Source organism: Hydra vulgaris, chromosome 09 (genome assembly GCF_038396675.1).
Source record: "Hydra vulgaris chromosome 09, alternate assembly HydraT2T_AEP".
In the NCBI taxonomy this organism is placed as follows: Eukaryota; Metazoa; Cnidaria; class Hydrozoa; order Anthoathecata; family Hydridae; genus Hydra; species Hydra vulgaris.
The window spans coordinates 3,734,280-3,758,945 of NC_088928.1; the positions used below are offsets into that span (position 1 = coordinate 3,734,280).

At 26.3% G+C, this 24,666-nt stretch overlaps 1 protein-coding gene across 2 annotated transcripts; it reads right to left on the bottom strand.

Moving 5' to 3' along the window:
* Positions 1-3,853: 3,853 nt before the first annotated feature.
* On the bottom strand, positions 3,854-23,883 carry LOC100212882 (protein Smaug homolog 1). Of its 2 annotated transcripts, none has more exons than XM_065804516.1 (10): positions 23,766-23,883; positions 17,179-17,425; positions 14,072-14,584; positions 11,840-12,013; positions 10,566-10,762; positions 9,969-10,354; positions 9,727-9,880; positions 5,460-5,523; positions 4,806-4,880; positions 3,854-4,679 (listed from the first exon to the last, which is right to left on the bottom strand). In XM_065804516.1, the coding sequence occupies exons 1-10, from the start codon at positions 23,769-23,771 to the stop codon at positions 4,648-4,650; spliced, it is 1,848 nt and encodes a 615-aa protein (XP_065660588.1). In that variant the 5' UTR covers positions 23,772-23,883; the 3' UTR covers positions 3,854-4,647. The 2 variants fall into 2 exon arrangements, with proteins under 2 accessions (XP_065660588.1, XP_065660587.1); XM_065804515.1 differs by lacking the exon at positions 23,766-23,883 and adding an exon at positions 21,581-22,044.
* Positions 23,884-24,666: the final 783 nt, after the last annotated feature.

The window sequence follows — 24,666 nt, forward strand, 5'->3', positions numbered from 1 at the left end:
CTATCATAATCAGCAATAAAATAAATATAAAAAAGGAGGGGGGGGGGGGGGAGAGAAACTGCAGTAGCGCGAATATATTAATATAAAAGCTATTACACTACAATATTACTATAAAAATTATTGTGGGATTAATTGGAGAAAAGCATTTTTTTTTGGTAGATATCTACAAAAAAAAAAAAAAAAAATATAGATTGGATATATTGTATTTCAATCTAGATTTTTCAATTGTTTGTGTAGATACCTACCAAAAAAAATGGTTCTCTTCAATAAATACCCTAATAATTTTATATAATAAATAATAAATTTATTTAATATAAACTTCTAATAGTTGAATAGAGTTAATCGATTGACTATGAGTCGGTTTAAAATAGAGTTAAAAATATTAAGGTGGTAGACTACTATTAAAAATTGAAAAAATCATTTTCTCAATTTTAAAGTTTTTAAGTAATATAATTATCGTAGATTACGAATTTTATATTAGTTTTATATAAAAATAAAGTTAACCCTGTTAAAAATCAGTTTTTAATAAAGTTTTTTAGCTATGTAGCAAAAAAGGAAGTTATCCAACAAAATACATTAAAATTAAGACAAAAAAACTTCATTTGTGGTGACTGCTACTCTAAAACTACTTTTGTTTATTATTAAATGCTTTTGGTGCAGTGTGTTACATGGTTTTTAACGGATTTCTTCAGTAAATGTCTAATTACTTTACAACAACCACAACTTTATTCGGCTAATTTTCTGTCTTCTATACTTTGGTTAAATAATAACTGAAATAATGGGAAATAAAGATAAAAGAAATAAAATAAGGTATAGCAAAAAACGCAGACTCTTCAGTGGAAACCAAAATAAATCATCAAACGTTGTAACTGAAAAAAATCTATCTAATTTAGAAGAATTACAATTCAAATGTAGCTCTGCAAAAAAAATGAAGATATTGTCATCCTGTCAATTGTCATTTTTTATTAATTTACTATAAACAAATATTTAATTAAGTTGATAAGAGTTAGAATCGAAACTAAATCGCAAACCAAAAGAAAAACTTTTTTTTTCATGTGTTTTTTTTTAAATGTGTTTTTCTCAGTTCTTTAAAATTCACGACTTTGCGCTAATTATCTCTTAACTAATTTTCATAAAATTTTCAGGAGTTGTTCCTTTAGTTATTATGGATGTCCCCTACCACTTTTATTGCATTATGATAACTCGATAAAAAGATATTAAAGTTCAAATATGGTCAAAAATGCCCCTTTTTTGTTTTTGAAGTGTTTTTTTTATTAAAAAAAAAACTGTTCAATATTTTTCTTTTGTTTTGGTACAGGATCTTTTTCATTATATTAAAAGAAAGTCTGAAAAATTTCAAGTTGATACCATACATAGTTTTTGAGATATTCACCGCAACGAAATAACCGTATTTTGGGGTTTTCGGGACCAAATTTCTTAAGCCATTTAATAATCGGAAAAAAAAAAAATTGTCATTAAAATGTAAATTTTAATCAACTTATATAAAAATAATTTTTAAAATGTAATTTTTGAAGGATATTTTTTTATTAGTGGTCTACCACCCTAAATTCAATATAAAATAAAAATGGAAAAAGTGGTGGTACACGCTATATTTAAAAAATGTTAATAGTACTTGCAACTTTAATTAAATAAATAAAAATCTAACATCCCTAAGACTTAAGGACGTAGAGTACGCTAAAGTTTTGCGACAATATATAAAACAAAAAATAATACGGTAACCGAAAAATACGGCCTAATTCTGAGGGATGTTAAAGTCTGCTAACCTATTAAAATATTTTCAAACCCACGAGATATTCTTAATTACAATAAAAAGCATCTATATTTTCCAGAATTTAGTGTTTTACGGGTAAAAAAATGTTTACTGAAAAATCTTAGCCAAGCAAAAATATCCGTTTATTTTGTAAAATTATTATTAAAAAAGACGCTAAAAATTATAACGCGTACAAAATTTTAGTAATTGGCTGCCTTTTGACCTTTAGCAACGTGTAAAACGTAGTATAAAACGAAAGTATAAAACAGATGGAAGTTCAACCGCTTTGAAATGCTTCGGGAATATGCCGGTAACCTTTTGTTAAGTAAAAGAAAACGACACCAAGTACTTAAACGCCTAATTTTTATACGTTGACGCAAATAGGTACGTTCATAATAATTTAAAAATATAGTATTTTTACAGTTTATAATATTTAAGTAAGCAGCTAAGAATATTCAAAGATAAACATTAAAAATGGCGACAACGAAATGAAAAATAACTTTTTCTTAAACTTCTTATTAAATGAATGGAGTATAAGTAGCATGAATGGAATTATGATATAAAACTTTAGGCTTAAGTAATTTAGAAAACATTTTTTTTGATTTTTAAAAATTGTTTTAGTTGTCTTTTTAAACAAATGTCGTGTTATGATTCAAAGCATGAAAAGAAGCTTAAACTAACATATGCTTTTAAAATAAAGTGATTTTATTTAATTACCGAGATTTAGTAAACATTTTGTTGAATTAATACAATAACTAATGGTTAAAACTATGTAGCATATCCTTTGAATAACTCTTTTAATATTTTAATAAAAATCATTTCAGTAAATTTTGTTGTTTTTTCTTCAGTGAAACTTGTTTGTTTTTTATTGTCGGTCACAAGCGTACTCGCGAGATGACTTGATATTGCTTTGATGTTTGCGGCTTAATTAACTTCCATCTGTTTTATACTTCCGTGGTTAAACGTTGTTATAGATCAGAATAACCATCTATTTATACGTTATTCATTGAAGTGCTACTCACTTAATTTCAAAGAGAAATAAAAGATTTACACGACTTAACCGTACGTACAAAATGACCATTCCAAAGTACATTTAAAAAACATTGGTACATTTAAAAAAAAAGGTTGCCTAAGATGTCTTGAATTTTATAATAGCAGATTCAGTACCATGCTTTTATTTGTCCTCCAAATGTAGCTTAAAACTTTCTTTAACATTCGATTATTGGAAATGAAGTTTTCATTGATTAGTAATAACATCAGCTTAAAAATCTAGTTTATCTAAAAGTTTATTTGCATCATTGCCATCAAATTACTGTCATAGTAACCTCAAAAAAAAATTTATAATTTTAGTTTAACAACTGTTCGAAGTAAAACTATAGTTAAAAAATGAAGTTATATTAATATTTAAAAAATAAAAGTTGTAACTACTCCAATGAATGTATGCAACTCAGGAAAAATGGAACTAAATTTTGTGTGTTTGGATCTCCTTCAATTCCTAAGATTTCGATTGAGATATGATACTGCCTAGCAATAATAAAATAACGTTTAACATCACCGAGGATAGGTTGGTTGCTATTTTTATTAACAATCCACAACACTTTTATAATGGTAGAAAGAGGGTAAATATTCCTTTCAATAATTATAACATGAATAAATTCATAAGTTTTTTTCATTTAAACAATTGATTTATTTACTATATCACCACCACAAATCACTCTTCTTTACTTTCTTTTTGCTCATAATTATTTTATAAGCTTTATAATTGTTTCGAAAGGCCCTTTATTAAGACCAGCACAGTCACTTTTTTTTTTCGCGTAGCCCCAACTACAATAGCGTGCAATTTCAAAAATAAAAGTCTTAGTGTCCCAGCTAAAACAGTGTGTAATTTTAAAATTAAAATTGTCTCGTAGTCCCAGCTAAAATAGTGCATAACCTTAAAGCTAGAGTAGTGTAATTAGAAATAGATGTTGTACTATCTAATCTATTAAAAACCGATCAAATATTAGTAAAAAACTTTACAGTAAATTTCTATACGATTAATAAAAAAAAAGGGACAAAGGGGATTTGTTACAAAAAACACAATTTTAACTTGAAAACGTTTTAAAGTCTTTGTTTTGCGAGATAAAATAAATTTACAAGCTTAACAAAAAATAATCATCAAATAAAGACTTGTCTAAACTTTGCAAGCAGGCCAGCTACTATACAAAAAATGAAAAACTAGTACTTTATTGAAGAATCTAAAATAATGAAAAACCTTTTTTCGATGATTTTGGTTTCATTTTTATAAAGATTTATTGCAGAATAATACCGCTTTTTAGATAAATAAATTTCGAAAACTATCCAACAATAAGGTATTCTTAGGTTCATGTATACTTGTCAATAATTTTTAAGGTTAGATAATTTTTTAACATAAACTGCTACTCCTTTTTACAAAGCAGAAAGAAAAGAAAAAAAAAGAAAAGCTGAAGAAAAGAATAAAAAATAAAATCGTACAAAGGAAATTCATAGAACGACTAATTCTAAACACAAAATGTTTATTACATGACTCCCACGGAGTATCGTTTTAACACGATGTTCCCTTATTGGTAATATAATTTAGTAAGTTCCCACTGGGAATTTATACACGTCTTTTACCCACTAGGAATTTGATTCACGTTATTTTCCCACTGGGAGTCTTTATAAAGTAGTTTGAACAAATAAACTTCAAAAAGTCTCTCTCAAAGATGCTTTAAAAATTAATAAACGTAAAAATCTGTTAACGAAAATGCTTCTCAATATACACTGACACTGCTCCGGGCGTGATCAGGATTTGTCGTTCCTGACAACAAATGATATTAACATATTTGTTCCTGCCAAGCAGATAAACCAAAAAATAATCAATACAATTCATCTACTTTCTCTGACGCATCTGAAAAATTTTTTTTTTTAATAATAAAATCTATTAGTTGCAAATAAAAAATTAAAAAAAAATTCAATATTTGGTTTTGTAGATATTGAATAAATTCAAATTAAACAAATATTCGGAGTAACAAACCTTCTAATGCGTGGTTAGTCATACTTAGACCTATACTCTCAAGGCTTTTGTTTATAGCTTCCATGTCTTGTTGCCCTATAAGAATTATAGCTAAGAAAACTGTTTTCTAGCACATTACCCAAAGACCATAAACTTAATAATAAATAAAATATAAATTACTTACTATTTAATTTGACTAATCTTAAACTATTTTTATATATAGCAACAATAAAAAGTCCTGATCTACAAAACAGATGTCATACTTAAATAAGAAATGGACATTACGGAAACTTATTCAAACCATTTCAAAAATGTGGTACCAGGGACATAAAAAAAGAATGAGTGTTGTGCAACATCTATAAAATTTTCATAATTTAATTTTTTGCCACAGTAACAATATTTTCTAAAAATAGTGCTAACTTATTTGTCAAATGTTTTTTAATTTTTTGTGAAAAATAAATAATATAAAATAAAAATGAAGAACTTATAAATAAATTTAAAAGAACTGTATATTTTAAAATAAATTTAATCATATTTTTATCTAAAATAAATAATTAATTTATCTAAAAATTATTTTATCACAAAAAAAAACAAAAAAACAAACAAACAACAACAACAAAAAACAACAATTATATTTAAATAAAAGTATTTTTGTAGTCTTAAAAAATTTCTAACCTTGAGGACGCGTTGTAGGAGCCGATTTAGTTCTGGTTAACGGTTCCTTTGATAAACTTGCTCTCTAAAACAGAATTTATGATTAAATTCACACACATTTACATTATAATAAGAATGTTATCAGATCTATAACATAATCAGGTCTGATATATAAAATTGACATTTAATCATAATGATAAATTATAAAATTATTTCAGATATCAATTTATAACAGGTATCAAATTGTTCTATTTTTAGAGATTTAAAATTTACAGACATTCAAGGGAATTTTTTTTTCAAAGAAGATTAGTTTTTAAGAGTATTTGACGCATTTGTAAAGAGTATTTGACGCATTTGTAATCTGACGCATTTGTAAAGAGTATTTGACGCATTTGTAAAGAGTATTTGACGCATTTGTAAACTTTCGCAATTAAATATTTAGTTATTATTATCAAAGTTATTATTTTTATCTAATTTACTTAGATTACTTATTTTCATAAAATCTCAAAAAAATTTATTAAAAAAAGAAGAAATAAACTAGTATTTATGTAGGGTTATTAGCCGAAATACAAAGAAAAATTTCGCATCTTTATTTACCGTATTTCAAATGCTATTACAGAATTTACATGCGAAAAATCACCTTCTATAATGCACTATACAAAAAATTAAAAAAATTTAAATTCTGTAATAACGACTTCCGAAAAGAAACTTTCAAAACAATTCATTCCGAAAGACTTTTGCAACAGTCTCGAAAATATTTATTAAATTGCTATACATAACAAAAATAAAATGCTATTATTTTTTATTTAATTTTAATTTTTGTTTAAATAAAATATTGTTTAATTATTTTTAATTATCTATACATATATTTATGGTATGTTTGTGTGTGTGTGTGTGTGTGTGTGTGTGTGTGTGTGTGTGTGTGTGTGTGTGTGTGTGTGTGTGTGTGTGTGTGTGTGTGTGTGTGTGTGTGTGTGTGTGTGTGCATAAGATTAGCATGCTAGCTCTCCTTAATGCTTTAAAGAAGAGCTTTTTATAAATTTATTGTGAAGAAAGTTTCATCATAGTAAATTAAACTCTCCTTTTTAATGAAATTTTACAAAAACTGTATTTAAATTAATATGTAGTATTTTAAAAGTTTATTTTAATAAAAAGTTAATTTTAAAAATCAAATATCAAGACAAACAGTTAATAAAAGACTAATTAACTGTAAACTGTGATGCTATGTTGCTTTCAAAAAACCATTATTAAAACCACCATACCATTTAAAACAAATTAAATTTTGCAAAGCAATTTTAAAAATAAGTAACTATGAATTAAGAAAAATTTTTTTTAGTGAAGAATCTAACTACACTGTCCTAAATTATAAAAACAAAGTAATTTCTGTAGTCACTGCAATGAAAAGTTTGATAGTCGCTGTAGTGTACCTACAAGGTAGCGGTGGTGCAGTTGGTATTTAGGGCTGCATTAGATATGATGGCCCAGGTCTACACATGTTTTACAACAGTTGAATGGAGCAATGTAGACACATCAACAACCTTTAAAAGCTGAACCTTTAAAAACTATTTAATGACACTTAAGAAGTATATATTATAAATACCGTTATTTATTTATAAAAATTTTTATACCCATAAGACACTTGAATATCAATAAATAAATAGGATTTAGTTACTTGGTTAATCAAACATTTTTGGTTCATAAAACATAACTAAACACATTTATAATGACTTGCTTCATAAGTTTCATTCAAAAGCAACTGTTCTGCAAGGTACTGTTGCAAAAGAATTCATTTTGACATAAACTTTTATTTTTTATCAATGTTTTAAAAAGTAAATTTTTATATTGTTAATCTTTTGTGATTCTGAAAATAACATTTAATTACAAACATTTTGGTACATAAAGATGTTTAATTTTTACATTTCTATCTCTATATTTAGCAAACAAATTTTTATATTGGACTTCAAAATGTCATTCAGTAAAAACGCTAATTTTGTACATAGCAAAAAAGCTTAATTTTAAAATTTAACTTACAAAATGCTATATTTCAGAATGAGTATTTGCAAAATGAACATTAGCTATTTTAATTTTTTTTTTATTTTGGTACAAAAAAATTTAATTTTTCACTGTTAATATCCTTTCCCAAAAAAAACAAAAACATTTAAGGAATTTTACAAAACTTTCTGGTAAAGAACTCTATAATTGGCTTTTAGATTCTATTAGCACAACTTGTTTTTAACAAATGTCAGGATAATTTCTAAATTTGTATCTTTTATCACTTATATTTGTTTTATTTATAAAATAAAATTTCACACTTTTAAACTTTTATACAAGCTTTTCTTTAATTTAATCCCAAACCTCCGTGACATGTTGTGTTCAAAACCTCCGTGACATGTTGTGTTCGTATTAAAGAAAATAATTTTAAAAAAACGTTTGGGCTGAATTTTTTTGATTAAAAAAAAAAATTAAATGCATACCAAGAAAAATAAACTTTTTTGCTTTCAGTCGAAGCTTGCCTTCTCTGTTTTGTTGTGGGCTAAATAGTCTTCATAATATATGCCGCAATCTACAGACTTGATAATTTATTCAAGCATGGTTTATTCCTATGAGTTTTAGTACATAACGTCATTGATTTTTTTGTTTGTTTAAAAGATCGATTATGTACACAAACAATGACATCATTTACTAAAACTCATAGGAATAAAACACGCTTGAATAAATTATCAAGTCTGTAGATTGCAGCACATATTATGAAGACTATTTGGCCTACAACAAAATGGAGAAGACAAGCTTTAACTAAAACATAAAAGTTAGTTTTTCTTGGTATGCATTTAATATGTTGTTTTAATCAAAAAAAAATTAGCTCAAACGTTTTTTTATCATTCTCTTTAATATGAACACAACATGTCTTCGAGGTTTGGGATCATAAGTATTATTTATACATATACATTATAAATTACATCATATATTTTTGGAATGTTATACGCAGTGTCAGCTACTCGATTAGAATCAGAAACAAAATATCATGCCACTAACCATATGTTTTGTTGTGTAACTAGTGACTGTATTTTCCTATCAAAAAAGTTAGCAAATCAAATATACATGTATAATGCATAGCTTTTATTGTTATACTTAACTTTACTCCTGATTGGGCTAAAAATTAGACAATATTAAAAATTAAAATTAAACATAGAGCTACAAATTAGAGCAAAAAGTTGGTAAAATTGTTACTTTAAAAGCAAAGGACTAAAAAACTCATGCTGTCAAAACACAACTTGCATACAGGATATTCTCAATATTTTCAATATTGGTTGAAAAATTTAAGTTTAGTAACTTATATTTGCATACAAGTTTTAGCAAATTAAAAGAGTATTAGGCCAAAGAAGTTTTATTAGCTATAAATGGAAACTACTTGCTGAAGACTCTTGAACTTATTGAATTGGTTTGTTAATTATCAAAATTTATTAATTATTAATTTCTTATAAATAATTTAATAATTTATTTATTATTAATTTCTTTCAATAAACATTAAAAAATATTGATAATTATGTTTAATCAAAAAAAATTTAAAATTTAAAAATAATAACACAGAGAGTCTATTTAAGAGATATACTAGATACATTCAAGCGATAATACAATAATATATGAATGACTAAACTTTTTTTTCGACACTTTTTGCTTACTTACAGTTGCTTAATTATACTTACTTATTATATAAAGCAAAATATAAAAGTAATTATAAAGTGTTTGTACTTTATGTACTTTTTTAAATGTGTATACTATTATAAATATTAAATAATATTTAAATTTATTTATTTTAGTTTTGGTGTTAATATGTAAAACTTAAAAACCTAAAAACGTAAAACTTTAGTGTTATATGGTTAAATTATGTTAAATTTTTGAATTTAATTTTTAACTCTTTCCTGTTAAACATTTAATTTTAAATTTTTTATGTTAAATTTTTAACTTTAGTATTTTATGTACTTTATCTAAATTTTGTTTCCAAGTTTAATTTTACTTAATTGTAAAAAGTTTTATTAGTACATTTAACTTTACTTCACTGTAAAAAAAAATTTTGTTTAACTTAATAGTAAAAAAAAAAGTGTTTTTTTTTCAATTTAATTGTAAAAATAAGTGTTACTTTGTTCAACTTAATTGTAAAAAAAAAATATATTATTTTGTTCAACTTAATGGTAAAAAGTTAAAAAAACAGTCATGAAAAATAAGAAATCAAGAAAAAATTCTTAAACAACAACAACAAAAAGGTCAAAAAAATAATTTTTAGTCATACCGTGTTTGGGTGGTAGCTAATTGAGCCAGTTAATTTTGATTTACTACTTCCAACTAAAGAACCACCAGAAAATGGATAAGATACACCTGCCTTTTGTTGGTTAATTCGATGTGTTGAGTTCTTTCTATGAACCCCACCAATCGGATCATACCAACTATTTGTAATAATAACTATACAATATAAATAATTATATATTTTTAATGCTAAAAAAATAAAATAAAAATATTTTTAAAATTACACACTTTCTTGGCCCTTTCTCGATTCCAGCAAGTTTTCTATTCATAGCAAAATCTCTAGCGAGTTTTTGACACTGAAGTTTCCATGAATGAAACCTGCGTTTATCTTCTTGTGAAAAAGCTTCATGAGACAAAACTCTTTCCAAAAGACCAAGATATGTAATACAGCATTGCTCATCAGGTTGTGTCACTAAAATTTGTGTGCAAGCTTTTCCCATAACGCGAATTATTTGCAAAGGAAGGTCTTCAAAATTATTGCATTTATCAGTTTGTATACCTTCATTAAAACTTTCTTCATTAGTATTTTCATTTTTGTGAGGTTTGATTGGGGTGACTAAAATGCTTTTAAGCTCAGCTAAAACATGTGGCAAGCAACCAAGCTGTAACACTTCCTATTTAATAAAAAACATAATAAAACAAATATGAAAATTAGAAAATTATGCAATATTTGGATAATAGAAATATAATATTAGTAAATCATTTTAACCAGACAGGCTACCATTCAAATATTTTTAATGGGAGAAAAACAACTTAGCAGGTAGTCAAAACTTTCATACAAAAAGTTAACTAAAAATATCAAACTAGAGCATTCAAATTTATTACCTTTTCTAACTGTTCCAATGTTTCTTCTCTATCTTTTAACTTTTGTATACAGAGCAAGATCTTAGTACGTGCTCCTTTTGTTACTCCGTGTTTTTCAAGATACTCATCAGAAAAAGACATCATTTCTTCATAAGTAACATCAGTAAATATATGTGCATATTTGTGTAAACGTAAACTCTTTAGCCACAGTGGAATATCTTAAATACAAATAAATGTTATCAAATGAGCTTGGAAAGAAAGAAATATTTAATATTTTCTGTATTAATTTTTTATTTTTTACACTGCAAACTGTATGTATTGTAACCATTCATTTATTTGATCCACTTCTGTGTATATTTTTTAAACTCATAAAGCACAAAAAGTCGTAAAACATTCAATTTAATTTTTTTTATACAATACTTTTTAAAGAAATTTTGTTTTGAAAGTAGTTATTATTTTTGGAGTTACTACCAAACTTTGTTTTGTACCAAAACTCTTGTAAACAAACCATGAAACAAATTCAGTTATTTCATGGACAATTAAAAATTTCTAGAAGTGTTTCAGAATAAAGTGAAGTGTGTCAAAAGAAAGTTAGAACTCAATAGTATTTTTGTAGACAATGGATTATTAAAAGATACATCTGTTTGCAAGGAAGCTTTGCGATAGTTTTGATGTAACAAGATAGTTTTGTGTGTAATTAATGTAATAAAGATTAGAAGAATACAAAAAGAAAAATTGAGGTAAAAAAGAATCTGGAGGTAATATATTTATAATGGAGGTAATGTATTTATACTAGAGATAATGTATTTATAATAGAGGTAACATATTTATAATGGGGGTAATGTATTTATAACGGAGGTAATGTATTTATAATGCAGGTAATGTATTTGTAATGGAAGTAATGCTATTTATAATGGAGATAATACTACTTAGAACAGGTGGTGGAGTTGGCTAGAGGTATATTTAGACAGAAATTGCTACTATTGATTGAATATATTCGAAGCTACGATAAATATCAAAAACTAAAGATTAAGGGTTGATTGTTTCATGTCTGATCGAACAAAACGATAGCAAATTTAATATTATTCAACTATATAGTAATACTTTTATTTATACCTTATTATATATTGGTGTAAATATTCAAATATTCAAGTATTATTATTTTTTTTAATTTAATATTCATTTATAATAAAGGAAAAATAAATTTCTTAAAAAAATAAAGCACTTAATACAACACAATGTATAGCTATATATTAGTTATCATTACTTAAAATAAACAAAAAATTCAAACATACCTTTCATGCCTGGATGTGCATTCTCATTAGTACTTTCTTTTCTGAGAGTTTCATCATCACTATCCACAGATGATTGTGGTGAAACTGTAGTGTGTGCATTTGACGGATCAACAGGAAAAGAATTTGATCTGTAAGCTCGCGTATATTTGTCTTCCAATGCTTCTTGGTTACCGCCTAAAAAAATTATAAATTCTTGAACAAAAAGTTTTTTTAACAAAAAAACTAACAAATTTAACTAACAACTTTCTTTTATTAAAAAACTAATTTTCTCTAAAGCAGGCTGCAAGCAGACACTATTTAAGTCGGGAGTTACCAGCAAACAAAAAATATTGTTAAAGAGCAAGAATACAGTTGATAAATAACTTAAAAAACTGTATATTTTTTAACTCGAGAAAACATGAATATACTGTTAAAAAGCAAGAACACAGTTGTTAGAAGGCTTAAAAAACTGTATATTTTAAACTCAGGAAAACATGAAAGCAGGAGAAAATTTCAAAACATTGATGTGAAAAAATTGATAACAAAAGAACTAGATAAATAAAAGTTCAAGTCAAAATAAAATCTAATAAAAGTTCAAGGGATATTGAATTTTGTTTGATGGAACTAGAGATGATAGTATTTGTAGAAAAGAGAAAGCGATGCAACCTTACAATAATAAGACAGTTGTCTGGCAGCTAGAGCAAGTCCAACTACATTTACAATATGCTTTTAAACCTTATCTAGAAGAGAAAGGGTATTATTAGAAAAAGCAGCCCAAATATGAAGACAGTATTTCATATAGGGACAATAAGAGATTTGTAGAGATAAAAAATGGAGTCAGGAGAAATGGTGAGCACAAAAAGGGGAGCCAACCTAAGAAGGATTGTACATGCAATAGATTGTACAAAAGGTTTCCATGAGAGATCAGTAGTGAATGATAATCTAAGAAGACGTAAAGTAGAGGACTCAGTGAGGGTATGACCATGTATCAATATAGAAATATCAACAATCTTGCAACAATTGTTATCAAAATAAATAAGTTTAAGTGTTAAAGGTTGAGTGAGTTTGAGTAATAAGTAAGTTTTATTTGGGTTAAAATTCACAAGCTATTGCAACTCTCAAGCTGTCGCAGAAGAGAGATAAGATTCAAGATCAGCTGCCTGTTCTAAGCAAAAAAAAGTGAAGACTTTCTGTCATAACTGGAGTATTTACCTGTGTTGTTAGCAAATAGAGCGACTTTAGATTTAAGATTGTCAGAAAGATCATTAATTTAGATAAAAAAACAATACACAATAAAATCTTGTGGTTCTATACTGTATTGTTACTTATCTTTCAGTTAACAAAAGGAAAATTATTTGAAATATGTTGGTAATTGAACTATGAAGAGTTCTTTTGTAACTTCTTTTATATCATCAGGTCTTGTTTTTAAGTGTTAATCAGCGAATAATTTACATATGCATTAAGCAATTTTACTTTGAGTGCAGTTAAGGGCTTTTTTATTACTTTTTAATATTTACAGTTTAAAGACATCATTTTAAGTGTTGAAGAGAGGTCTTGAGAAAATCTTAGCATCAGACCTTTTTACATTGATTTCATGCAATAATAAAAAAATGCTTGTTCTCAAGAGAGTTGTTTGTGTAAAAAAGATGAAAAAAATACTTGCGATTAGAATTAGCAGCTTCAGAATACGGAGACCATGGAAACCATGAGGTAGAATGAGACTTGACTTGAAACTGAGGAGATAGAATAAAAGTGTCCATACTTGCCTGGATTCAAGAAATTATGTAAGAGGCATAATTGTCAGTGGAGAGATAAAAGACATCAGCCTAAGGACCACCACAGAGAAAATCACAAAAAGTCCCATCAACTTTAAGTAAGTAAATACAAAGTGAAAATCAAAATTAAAAACAAGAAATTAAACTGTTTTAAAGTAAACTATGGTTACCATATAGTTGATGTACAAGTGTTGGACATGTTATGCCACAATGTTTTCAAGTTACAACTAAGTTAATATGCTGCATTATTTCAAACTTTATATTACTAATAGTAGAATAAAGAAAATGAGAAGATTTTTCAACTTGAAAAAAAGACTTTATTACTTGTTTATATTTATTACAAAGAAAATTGAAATTGAAAGAACAATTAATAGTTATTGTTTAACTCAATAATAAAACATTTAAAATTCTTAAAACAAGTTTTAACATGCTTTAAATGTTCCAACAAAATTTGATAAAAATTATAATAATACAATACCTGCAGCATTGTATATGTTGTTTGAACCATTATCAAATGAAGTACAAATGCCTGAGTCTGTATGGGTAAGTTGAGTTTGGCCCTTCCAACCATTAGTTTGACCAGATGGTTTATGGGAATATGAACTTTTAATAGGAGCATGATGATTAGTACCCCATACCTGACAAGATTTTGAGCTTGTTAATGGGGTGTGCAAGGCAGGGTTAACAAATCCAGGTGGTGGGCGACAAGTTTCATTAATACTATCTCCTTTCTCTTCAATTAAACCTAACCACCAAGTTAATGAATTACGTTCTTCAGGAACAAAAGCAGGATGGACAAGAGCAAGTGAAAGCAGCTGCCTGCATTCTTCTTTGTGAATAGAATATTCAAGAGAGTGTGATAAAATTTTTGGAAGTAATTTTAGGTATTCATGTCTGGCTTCATCATTTCCAGGATGCAATAAAGGTAAATGCAAAAGTAATTGTTGTACAGCTATTTCTTTTCTCTCATGACACAGACTTCGAAGAAACTCTATAAGAAAACCGGATATTATTTTGAGAGCTGTAAAAAATTATCATTTATTGTATTTCCATTTAAAAATAGGACAAAAAAATTTCATTACCCCCTCAGATTTTCAAACTTTCACTTACCCCTCAGATTTTCAAATTTTAACCAGTGGTACCTATAAACGAAACATGAAAAAATGCAAAATTAAAGCTCCCAACGACAAACTGTTTAAAATTAAAAGGTTTTAAAATTCAGCCAAGAATTTCAGCCTAGTTCCCTAAGTCTGGCAAAAAGGATTTTGCAGTTGTATTTCTTAATTAAAAATTTAAGTTCTAGTGGAGAAATTTGGCTAAAAATTGGTATCTGACTGTTTTTGAGTGTGCTGAATCTAAAAGTTCTTTTTGATTATTGTTTTTTGTTTTTAAAATAGTCACACAAAATTTTGTTCTGGTAACATGGGTAAGATAATACAGAGGTATGAAAATTATTAGACTCAACTAGGTTTTTTTCAATAAAAATGGTTGTTATATTCTAAAAGGAATTTATTAAAAAATTTAAAGTTACATTAATACTTTGTATGCATGCCTTTAGCCTTAAGTAACATTTCTATACGCTTTGGCATGCTTTCTACAAAAACTGGACATTTATTTTTCATTTCCTCATCATGGTGCCATATTTTGATAAGTTGTTCAATCAATTGAACTTTTGTGGTAATGCTGGTTTTCTTTAGCCTTTTCTTAACAACCGCCCAAAAATTCCCTATGGGGTTCATATCTGGGCTGTTTCCTGGCCATGGCAATGTTTGTACATGGTTTTCTGTCAAAAACTTTGTCACTGACTTGGCTTTATGGCATGGTGCACCATCATGCATGAAAACACAGTCTCCATCAGGAAATCAGTCTCTCAATTAGGGCAGCAGTCTTTTTTCCAAAACTTTCTTATACTGGTGCTGATTCATTGTGCCTTCAACAATATATAAACGCTCTGTGCCTTTGGCTGAGATGATACTCCACACCATAACTGTGGTAGGATGCTTCACAGTCTGAGCAACACAAGTCTCAGAAAACTCTTTATTTAAAGATCTCCTCACATATTGACTGCTTTCATCACATTGAAAACATGGATTCATCAGAGAAGCAGACCTGTAATCAGATAATATAACAGACTGCAATAACACAGCTGAGTATTGACCGGAATTGGCAGATGAGTAATGAAAAGATCTTGAAAATTGACAGTTAAGTGTGAAAGAAAAAGGAACATGGGTTGGTTGGTGTTAGGGTAGAAATTTTTGTTTAAAGAAGCATGCGTAAGAAAAAATATTGAAATGTTTAAGTTACTCATCTTACTCCAATCACTTTCAAAGCGAGATTTAACCACATGGGCCCAGTTAACCCCTTTTTTTAGCCATTGTCCTTGTTATTTTGGCTTTCTTTCTTGGCCGACGTGCTGGAAGACCTGCATTAATAAGCCTTCTTCTAATCGTAGAACTGCAAATACCAACACTATACTTCTCCAAAGACTTTTTTAAGTCTTCACTAGTGGCTCTTCTATTCACTTTAGCCATATGGATAAGTTTGCGTTGGGTTCTCGGGCTCACTTTGGACTTGCGTCCACAATATCCTTGTCGTGCAGAATTGTAATCTTGCCCATTTTTAATAGCCTGGCTGATACGGCTCACAGATTTCTGTGAAATTTGTAGTCTTGAAGCTATTTCTCGTTGTGAATACGTTTTTTCTTCAAGCAATGTTTAGTAACAGCAACTTTTCTAGGTGACAGATCTTTGGTATTTTTATTGAAAAAAACCTAGTTGAGTCTAATAATTTTCATACCTCTGTATGTTAAGATAAGGTCTATCAACTTTTTTTTTGTCTGTTCATTGAAAGTTGGGCAACTTTTGGAGTTAGCAACAGCTTAACCCATAGCAGATAACAGAACAAATGTTTGACCATTTTAAAATCAATAAATGACCATCAAAAAGTTTTATTGGGTTCATCTTTCTACATTGGATTCAGCACCCTCAAAAATGGTCAGGTAGCAAAGTTTAGCCATATTTTTTTACTAGAACTTAAATTTTTCATTAAAAAGTACAAAATCAATAATAACAGACTTTTTATTTCAATTCAATTCATTTGCGGTTCTCAACTCTATAACTCTCTCTCAACTCTATAACTCCGAAACATGAACCTCGACGAACAAAGCCGCTGTGTGGACAAACAAGTTAAATTCAGTATTACCAGAGACATAGTGGGGATCGATACCAGAACTTCTTGCTTATGAGGCAAGAGCTCTACCACTACACCACTACCGTACTTGGGCAAAAATAGAGCATTTTAGGCTGAATTTTAAAATGTTGTAACATTTAAACCATTTAAAGTTGGAGTATGAATTTTGCATTTTTTCATATTATCGATAGATACTACTAGTTAAAATTTAAAAATCTGAGTGGAACGACTGCCCTTTTTTACATTTTATTATTTTTTAATTAAATTAATTAATTTATATATTCAAATTTTTTACTATTTAACAAATACATTAAAATCTAAATTATGTTTTATAAATTCATTAAAAATTATAAAAAAAACTAAAAAAAAAACTCTTGAAACTAGAATAATTAAAACCTTTTCCATTGGCTTCCCTTTCCAGAATATTGACTTCATAGGCTGTGTCTCGAAATGTATGTTCAAGAACAAGTGATAAAAATCTTGCCTGTGTGTGACCAATTCTTTTCAGCAATGAATAACATGCTATAGTTTGTTCAATATCATTCCATTGATCAAACCACTGTGCCACTGTGTTAACTTGATCACGAAAGATATGAGCAGGTTTCATTACTTCATTGCGTGTGTGTAAGCTGTGTCGTTCAGGCTGCAAACAATGAAGTATTAATAATGTAAGTCATTGGACTAAAAACATAATTTAGACCGCGATCGGTGCATGCTAATTGCAACGGTGTGTGTCCTGCCTCTCATTTTTTCAGAAATAGGACTTTATAATATGTAATAACATTATCAAATGTTCCCAAGTTTTTCTTCTGCAGTTTTTGAGAAAAAAGTGTTAGAACCCCCTATAAAAATCGATTTAAATGACTATCGTTTCGTTTTGTTGAAAATTATCAATAAAAAAAAGAACATATTTTTGTATAATTTTTCTCAAACTAATTTTAAATAAATGCATGCAGCAAATTACTTGTCTTCCTAATATTCAAAAAAATATATATATGGCCGCGGCCGAGTCTTGCAAACTCTTGTGTCTTATTTTTTGAATTGTGAAGTTGAATAATTAAGAAATATTACTAATTTAACCTATGAAAAATTTGTTTTATCACAAAATGAATGGCTTATGATAAGTGAAGAAAAGTCAAAAGCTATGGGTATAGCACATAAAGTTGTAAACTGCCCTAAACATTTTGATAAAAACTCTCATTTGGTATACAATCTAAAATGTTACAAGTATTTCACAAATGCTTCTAAAATTGAAAGAGCCAGAAAAAGAAAATTGAATCATATATCTGAAAGTTTTTGAACAGAAAATAAAAGAAAATCTTCTTGATCGTCAAGTGTGAGTCTGGTGTTATTGCTTTTGGCTCATGCAATGGAATAATGTCTGGCAAACGTTTTAATTGTGGTGTTAGAGCTCATAAATTGATGTATAAAGCACTTAGTCGTCTGAGGTTTTAGCCCTTTCTTGCTTCAAAGACCAGAGAAAAAAAAGCTGACATTTTAAATTTTATTTGTGGTATGAAAGAATGTTATGAAGATCTAGACTTTAATGACTTAATCAAAGTCCATTGTTATTAGATATTATTATAAGCTATCAGACTTATGTTAATCAACAATGTACAAAGCTCCAGTTGTTTTCTTTCGGGAGTGTCTACTTAAAAATGGTGCAATTAATGCTGCTTCATTTAAAAGCAGTTCGTACTGGAAATTGGGATCTGCATCTATCTACAGTTAACTCTATGTTAAGATGGTTTTTTGTTACAGATCGTATCAACAACGGCAGATATGCATCTTGCTATTTGTTAGAAATAAGCGTACTTAATCAAACGCATAAAGGTTTTGCCTATTTTTTATTTTGTGTTGAAGTGTTAAGATTAAGTAAAAAAATTTGTTTCACAACAATATAGTTTACTTACAAGATAATTGTCTTTTGTATTTTTAAAACATTATAGAATTATCTTTTTAAAGAATGTTTCAAAAGTATATTTTATAAACATGATATTTAGTTGTAGAAAAGACTTGGATGATTCAAGAATAAAAAAGAATGAAAAGGATGTTACATCAATTCTGGAGACTATTAATACAATGGTAAAAATACTTCAAGAGATATGCTTAGTCTTTGGGAAATAGGAAAACAAAAAGCTGAGAATTTTATTAACGAAAATGTTATTTGCAAAGAGCCAGACATATTTTCTCCAATTAATAAAACAATTTTACATAAATTTTCCAACATGCACAATAAAGTGCATATTAAAAATAAAAAAGAGGAAACGGCAGAAATAAAGAACACCACAAATAAGTTTGATATGCTAATCTTGCAAAAAGCAGAGATATTGATATGAAGAAAGTTTTAAAGTACCCTCTACGACCTCATCCCTCACTGTTTGCCACCTTAGATGGAACTTTAGTAAAAACAACAAAATATAACTTGTTATAAATTCTTGAAGAGCCTGTTAAAGATTCACTGGTGTTGCCAATTGTTGAAAGTGGAGCTTTACTAGTAGATGAGATGGCACTGTTACAAACACTGCAAGTTAGAATCAATATTGGTGAATTAGCTGAATATATACTAAAAGAAATTATTAATCTGTCCAGCTGTTAAGGATTGGGTGTCAGCGTGTTGACTTTGTTTCAGATAGCTATTTTAAACATAGTATTAAAAATTTAGGGCAAATAAAAAGAATTGCTCATGGAACTCGATTATTTGTATATCAAATAAACTAGAGTCTATACCTTCTCAATGGAAGAAGTTCTTTTCAAATGGCAAAAAAAAAGAAGAGTTAATAAATTTTTTATTTACTCATTGGAGTTCATTGAATAAATTTTCATTTCTCAAATAAAAGTGTTTATTTAACCAATGAAGATAAATGTTATGAACTTTTGTTATCAGCAAATAATGTGGTAGTATCTGAAATAATCTCTTTTAAAAGTGATCATGAAGAAATAGATACTCTATTAATGGCTCACTGTTATCATGCAGTTTTCACCAAAATGTTGTAATTTGGAGTCCTGACACTGATGTACTTGTCATTGCTTTACATGCTATCAAACATTTTAGTGTTAATGTATTATTTGCAACTGGAAATCAACAAACGTATAATTAATGTAAGCAAAGTAGCTGATCGTTGGGGTAGATCTTTTGTAAATGCTGTAGTTGGCTTTCATTCTTTTACAGGTTAATTGGTTAACTTAATTTATCTACCTTTTATGACATGATTTCCTACCTTTTTTTTAAAAGTATTACTTCCGTAATACAAACATTTAAAACACTGTAAAACTACAAGTTTATTTTATGGTAAAGGAAAAGCTTCAGTATTTAAGGTCTTACAAAAAAAACTGAGGTGCGTTAGCAGAGCTTGGTGAAAATCACTTTATGACATCACATTTATTTACTAAAATAAAGAAATTTGTGTGTCACCTTTATGGTAATGACTTTCTTCATGTTTGTAAGATAATAAAAGTAAATTTAAAAAAGTTAAATGAACAATGTATTATCAGTTGTTAAAATGACATTTCAAATTAACTTTTAGACTTACACAATAAAAATCGATTCACTCTTATATACCTATGTGAATGAATATATAATTGGTTTTATATTAAAAATATTTCATATATATTGTTATACAATTTAGTATTTATGCAGTTATAGCTGCTAAAAACATTTTTCAAATCACTATTTTATCTTACACGATAAAAATCTAATCACTCGATAATATAAAATTAAATCGTATATTTCTTGAAAACTGCAAAAGGAAAACTTGGGAGTTTTTCAAATTCAGAATCAGTATACTTTAAAACGCAAATTTGGAAAAAATAAAGTATTAAAAATAAAATAAAGTGTTCTGAGAGGGAGGTCAAGAAAACCGTTTTCTGATAACACTTTTATATCACCAATCGCAGTCTAATTCAAATAAATAATCTTTTAATATTATAAAAAATAAATAATTACAAACATGCAAATTGATGTTTTTTTGAAATAGCTTTGTATTTTTTCTAACTATAGTGGATATTCTTTGATAAAAGTTTGTAATGAATTAAGATAATTTAATTCAAATATTTTAACATTGTTTAATAAATATATATTATAAGGAAATAACTACCTATAGTTAAAAATATATTTAAAAAAACACATCATTTTTATCATTTAATTGTAAAAACTGTTAGAGCTTTAGCTTTTAAAAACAAGCAAATAAAAATTGTTAAAGTTTCCTTATTTCATAAATGTGTTTATCATAGGTAACCGATTTTTTGTTATTTTATGTGTTTCTCAAAGTAACAATTTTTTTTATTTCAAAGATGTGTTTATCATAGGATACCATTTTTGTTACAATATTACTAAGTAATAAACTTTTTTTTTTTTTATATTACAAATTTTAATTTTTAGAGAAACTAAAATAGTTAATTATAAAATAAATTATCTTTCGAGAAATTTTCTTAATTAAAATTTTTTTTTAAAAGCATAAAAATCAAAGAGAAAAGTAATGTGGAAAAATATCTTATTATTTTTCCATTTATAAATTATTATAGATAACTATTTCTCTTTAAATTCATAAGCCTAGTATAAATTGTAACAAGTTCACTTAAAACATATTTAACATATCTTATCATTGAACATGCTATAAAATTCAAAACACATCCTTAAAAATATGTCATTAATAATTATACAAAATAAAAAACAACAAATAATAATAACTTATTAAAAGCTCATTTGACACTTTTCATTATAAACATTGACTCAAAATAAAATATTTGTACAAAAAGTTTATTTTTTGCAAAATTTAAAAATGCAAATAAATCTTACAAAGCAAAACTGAATTTTTCTTTGAGTCTTCACACCCATCATGTATAAAAAAACTTTTTATGTTTTATGTGCAGCAGCTTTCAACACATTTAACTTTTTTCAAAACATACCATGACATCACATAAATAATAACTTAATTCATACCTAACTAATTATATTAAATATGAATCCCATCATGCTTAGTGTATTGGACAATGGATTTAATCTGATGAAAACATTACTTTAATTGACAGCAAAACAATATACCCAGCTTAAAATAATAAACAGGAACTCTTAATTACCACAACATAACAGATTTTTTATAAGTGGGCTGATAAAAACCAAACCTGGTATTTCCTTTGTTAATGATGAAAACTTATTCAAAAGTTTGGTTGGCTCAAGGGGGAAGTTAAAAGCAACAACAACAAAACAAGGAGAAAAAACAAAACAAAGAATTTTAAAAATTAAAACTACTTCATATCAATAAATAAAAGAATAAAAAATCTAAACTTTATCAAAATAATGAATTAAAAATATCTGTTTAACTAATACTTTAAAAGTATTTTAAGTGTTTTATTCTTAAGCAAACAAAAATATTAAACAGTAAAAAGCTTTATGTAAACATAATAGTTTTTTTCTTTTAAATGTACATTGGTTGATGCCACTTATCGTGACTCATGTAAAATCAATAATAATACATTGATAATGAGTATTTGTGGTGCATTTGATATTATAAAGATTAAAAAATAGAATTAAAAATCCATTATTACAAATGATCATATATTAAATGTACATTTTGCAACATTTTTAATGAAATGAAATTAATTAAAAACTATAAGTTAATATTAAAAGTATGAAACAGTAATGCAAAAGCTTTTATAATAATATATAAAAATGTGCATACATTATTGAAAATAAAAAGGAAATTTTTGTATGTAGGGTATTTTAAGTTATTTTTAGCAATAAAGATTTCCAAATTATTTTAAGTGAATTTTTAAGTTGAAATTTTAATTAAATAAAAACATTATGAACAAAATATATAAGGGGTAGAACTAAATGAAAAAAAATTAAAAAGAATTTCTTAAAAGTAATTTAAATTCCTTAAAAACTAAAGTTTTTTAACAGCCAATTGCTATATATATAAAAATCTGTTTATAAATTGCTTATAAAGATAATGCCTATTATATAAAATAAAAACAATCTAATTTAATTTTAACATTTCAAATAAATATTTTTTTTAAAACATTGGAGAAATTATTTATACAAGTGATTGCCAAGTGTTTATGGAAACATGGAAACATCATATAACACTTATGATAATATCGGTTTCTTGGATTAAATAAATTAAGTTATGTTAAATGAATGTTAAATAAAGTTTAATTTTATTTATGTTCAAGAAAGCTTGTCTAAAAAATCCTGAAAAAAATTTAAATTTTCTGAAACAAATTTAAAAAACTTTACCAGTAAAAAAGATTCATATAATCATAAAATTTTAAATTAACCTCATAATTACAAAAAGTAAACTGTCAACAGATTTGCACAAATTTATTATAACAATTAATAATAGATTTTTGATGCATTCATAACCAGAGAATATCAGATACTTAAATTGTAAAATATCTCAAATGAAATTTAGTCAGGCAAGATAATAATCTAACATGGTTACATTTTCCAATATCTGAAGGGGAGGATAAGCTTAGAAATCTTAGTATTAATAGATTTTAAAGAATATCAAAATTTAAAAAAATAAAAGCTAAATTTTTTAGTTTATGCTATTACTCTATATATATATATATATATATATATATATATATATATATATATATATATATATATATATATATATATATATATATATATATATATATATATGTATATAATAACAACTTAAATACAAGTTGAAATACTAGATAAAAGTTATTATAGTAGATTGTGGCTACTTTAAAAAATAAAAACCTTTAAAAACAGGACAAACAAAAATATAAAGTATAAATTATGTTTGTTTAAATTATGTTTATTATATTTTGTAAATATATTTTAGCAAAGTAAATGATTCAAAAAAGTTTATAAAAACTAAATTATCATTAATAGAATAATATTATCTAAAAAATATTATATAACCTTTAATATATTATGTAAATTATCATTTACATATTAATGTAGTAAATACTAGTATCATATAATCTAAAAAACTAAATAAACTTACCATCATTTTACACTCCAAAATCCAGCAACATTCGTGAGATTGAGTATAACTCTTTAATCTTTCTTTTAATTATTATTGTTTATTATTCTTTTAAATGTAAATTTATGTGTCTATATTAATTTATAATTTATATATACATACATATATATATATATATATATATATATATATATATATATATATATATATATATATATATATATATATATATATATATGTATATATATATGTATATATATTTACTATATATATTACTGCTACCTGGAGTACCGGGAATTAGTTCTTAAAATTGCCAGCCTTGTTTAAATGTATTAAATTTTTTTAGCCGACCTCTATAAGATTGAGGTAGGGATATTGTTGCCTACCTCAATTTTCCTTATTCCAAGGGTTGATATATATATATATATATATAGATGTATATATATTTATATATATATATATACATGTATATATATATATATATATATATATATATATATATATATATATATATATATATATATATATATATATATATATATATATTAATCCTCAGAATTAGGGTCTGCATTCGGAAATACCGACCTAACTGCTGGCCTGAAAGTGTTTGAGGTCGGCAAAAAATTGCCAACCTTGTTTTTATGTTTTATGGTAACATCTTTATGGAAAATTTTTTTTGCCGACCTCGAACAGTTAGAGCAATCAATCGACAATTTATTGCTGACCTTATTTTTCCAAATTCTGAGGGTTATATATATATATATATATATATATATATATATATATATATATATATATATATATATATATATATATATATATATATATATATATATATATATATATATATATAAAACAGTTTTTGATTTACTCTACAAATATAGTGCTCAATGTTTGGTAACGCACATAGTAACATTTGCAT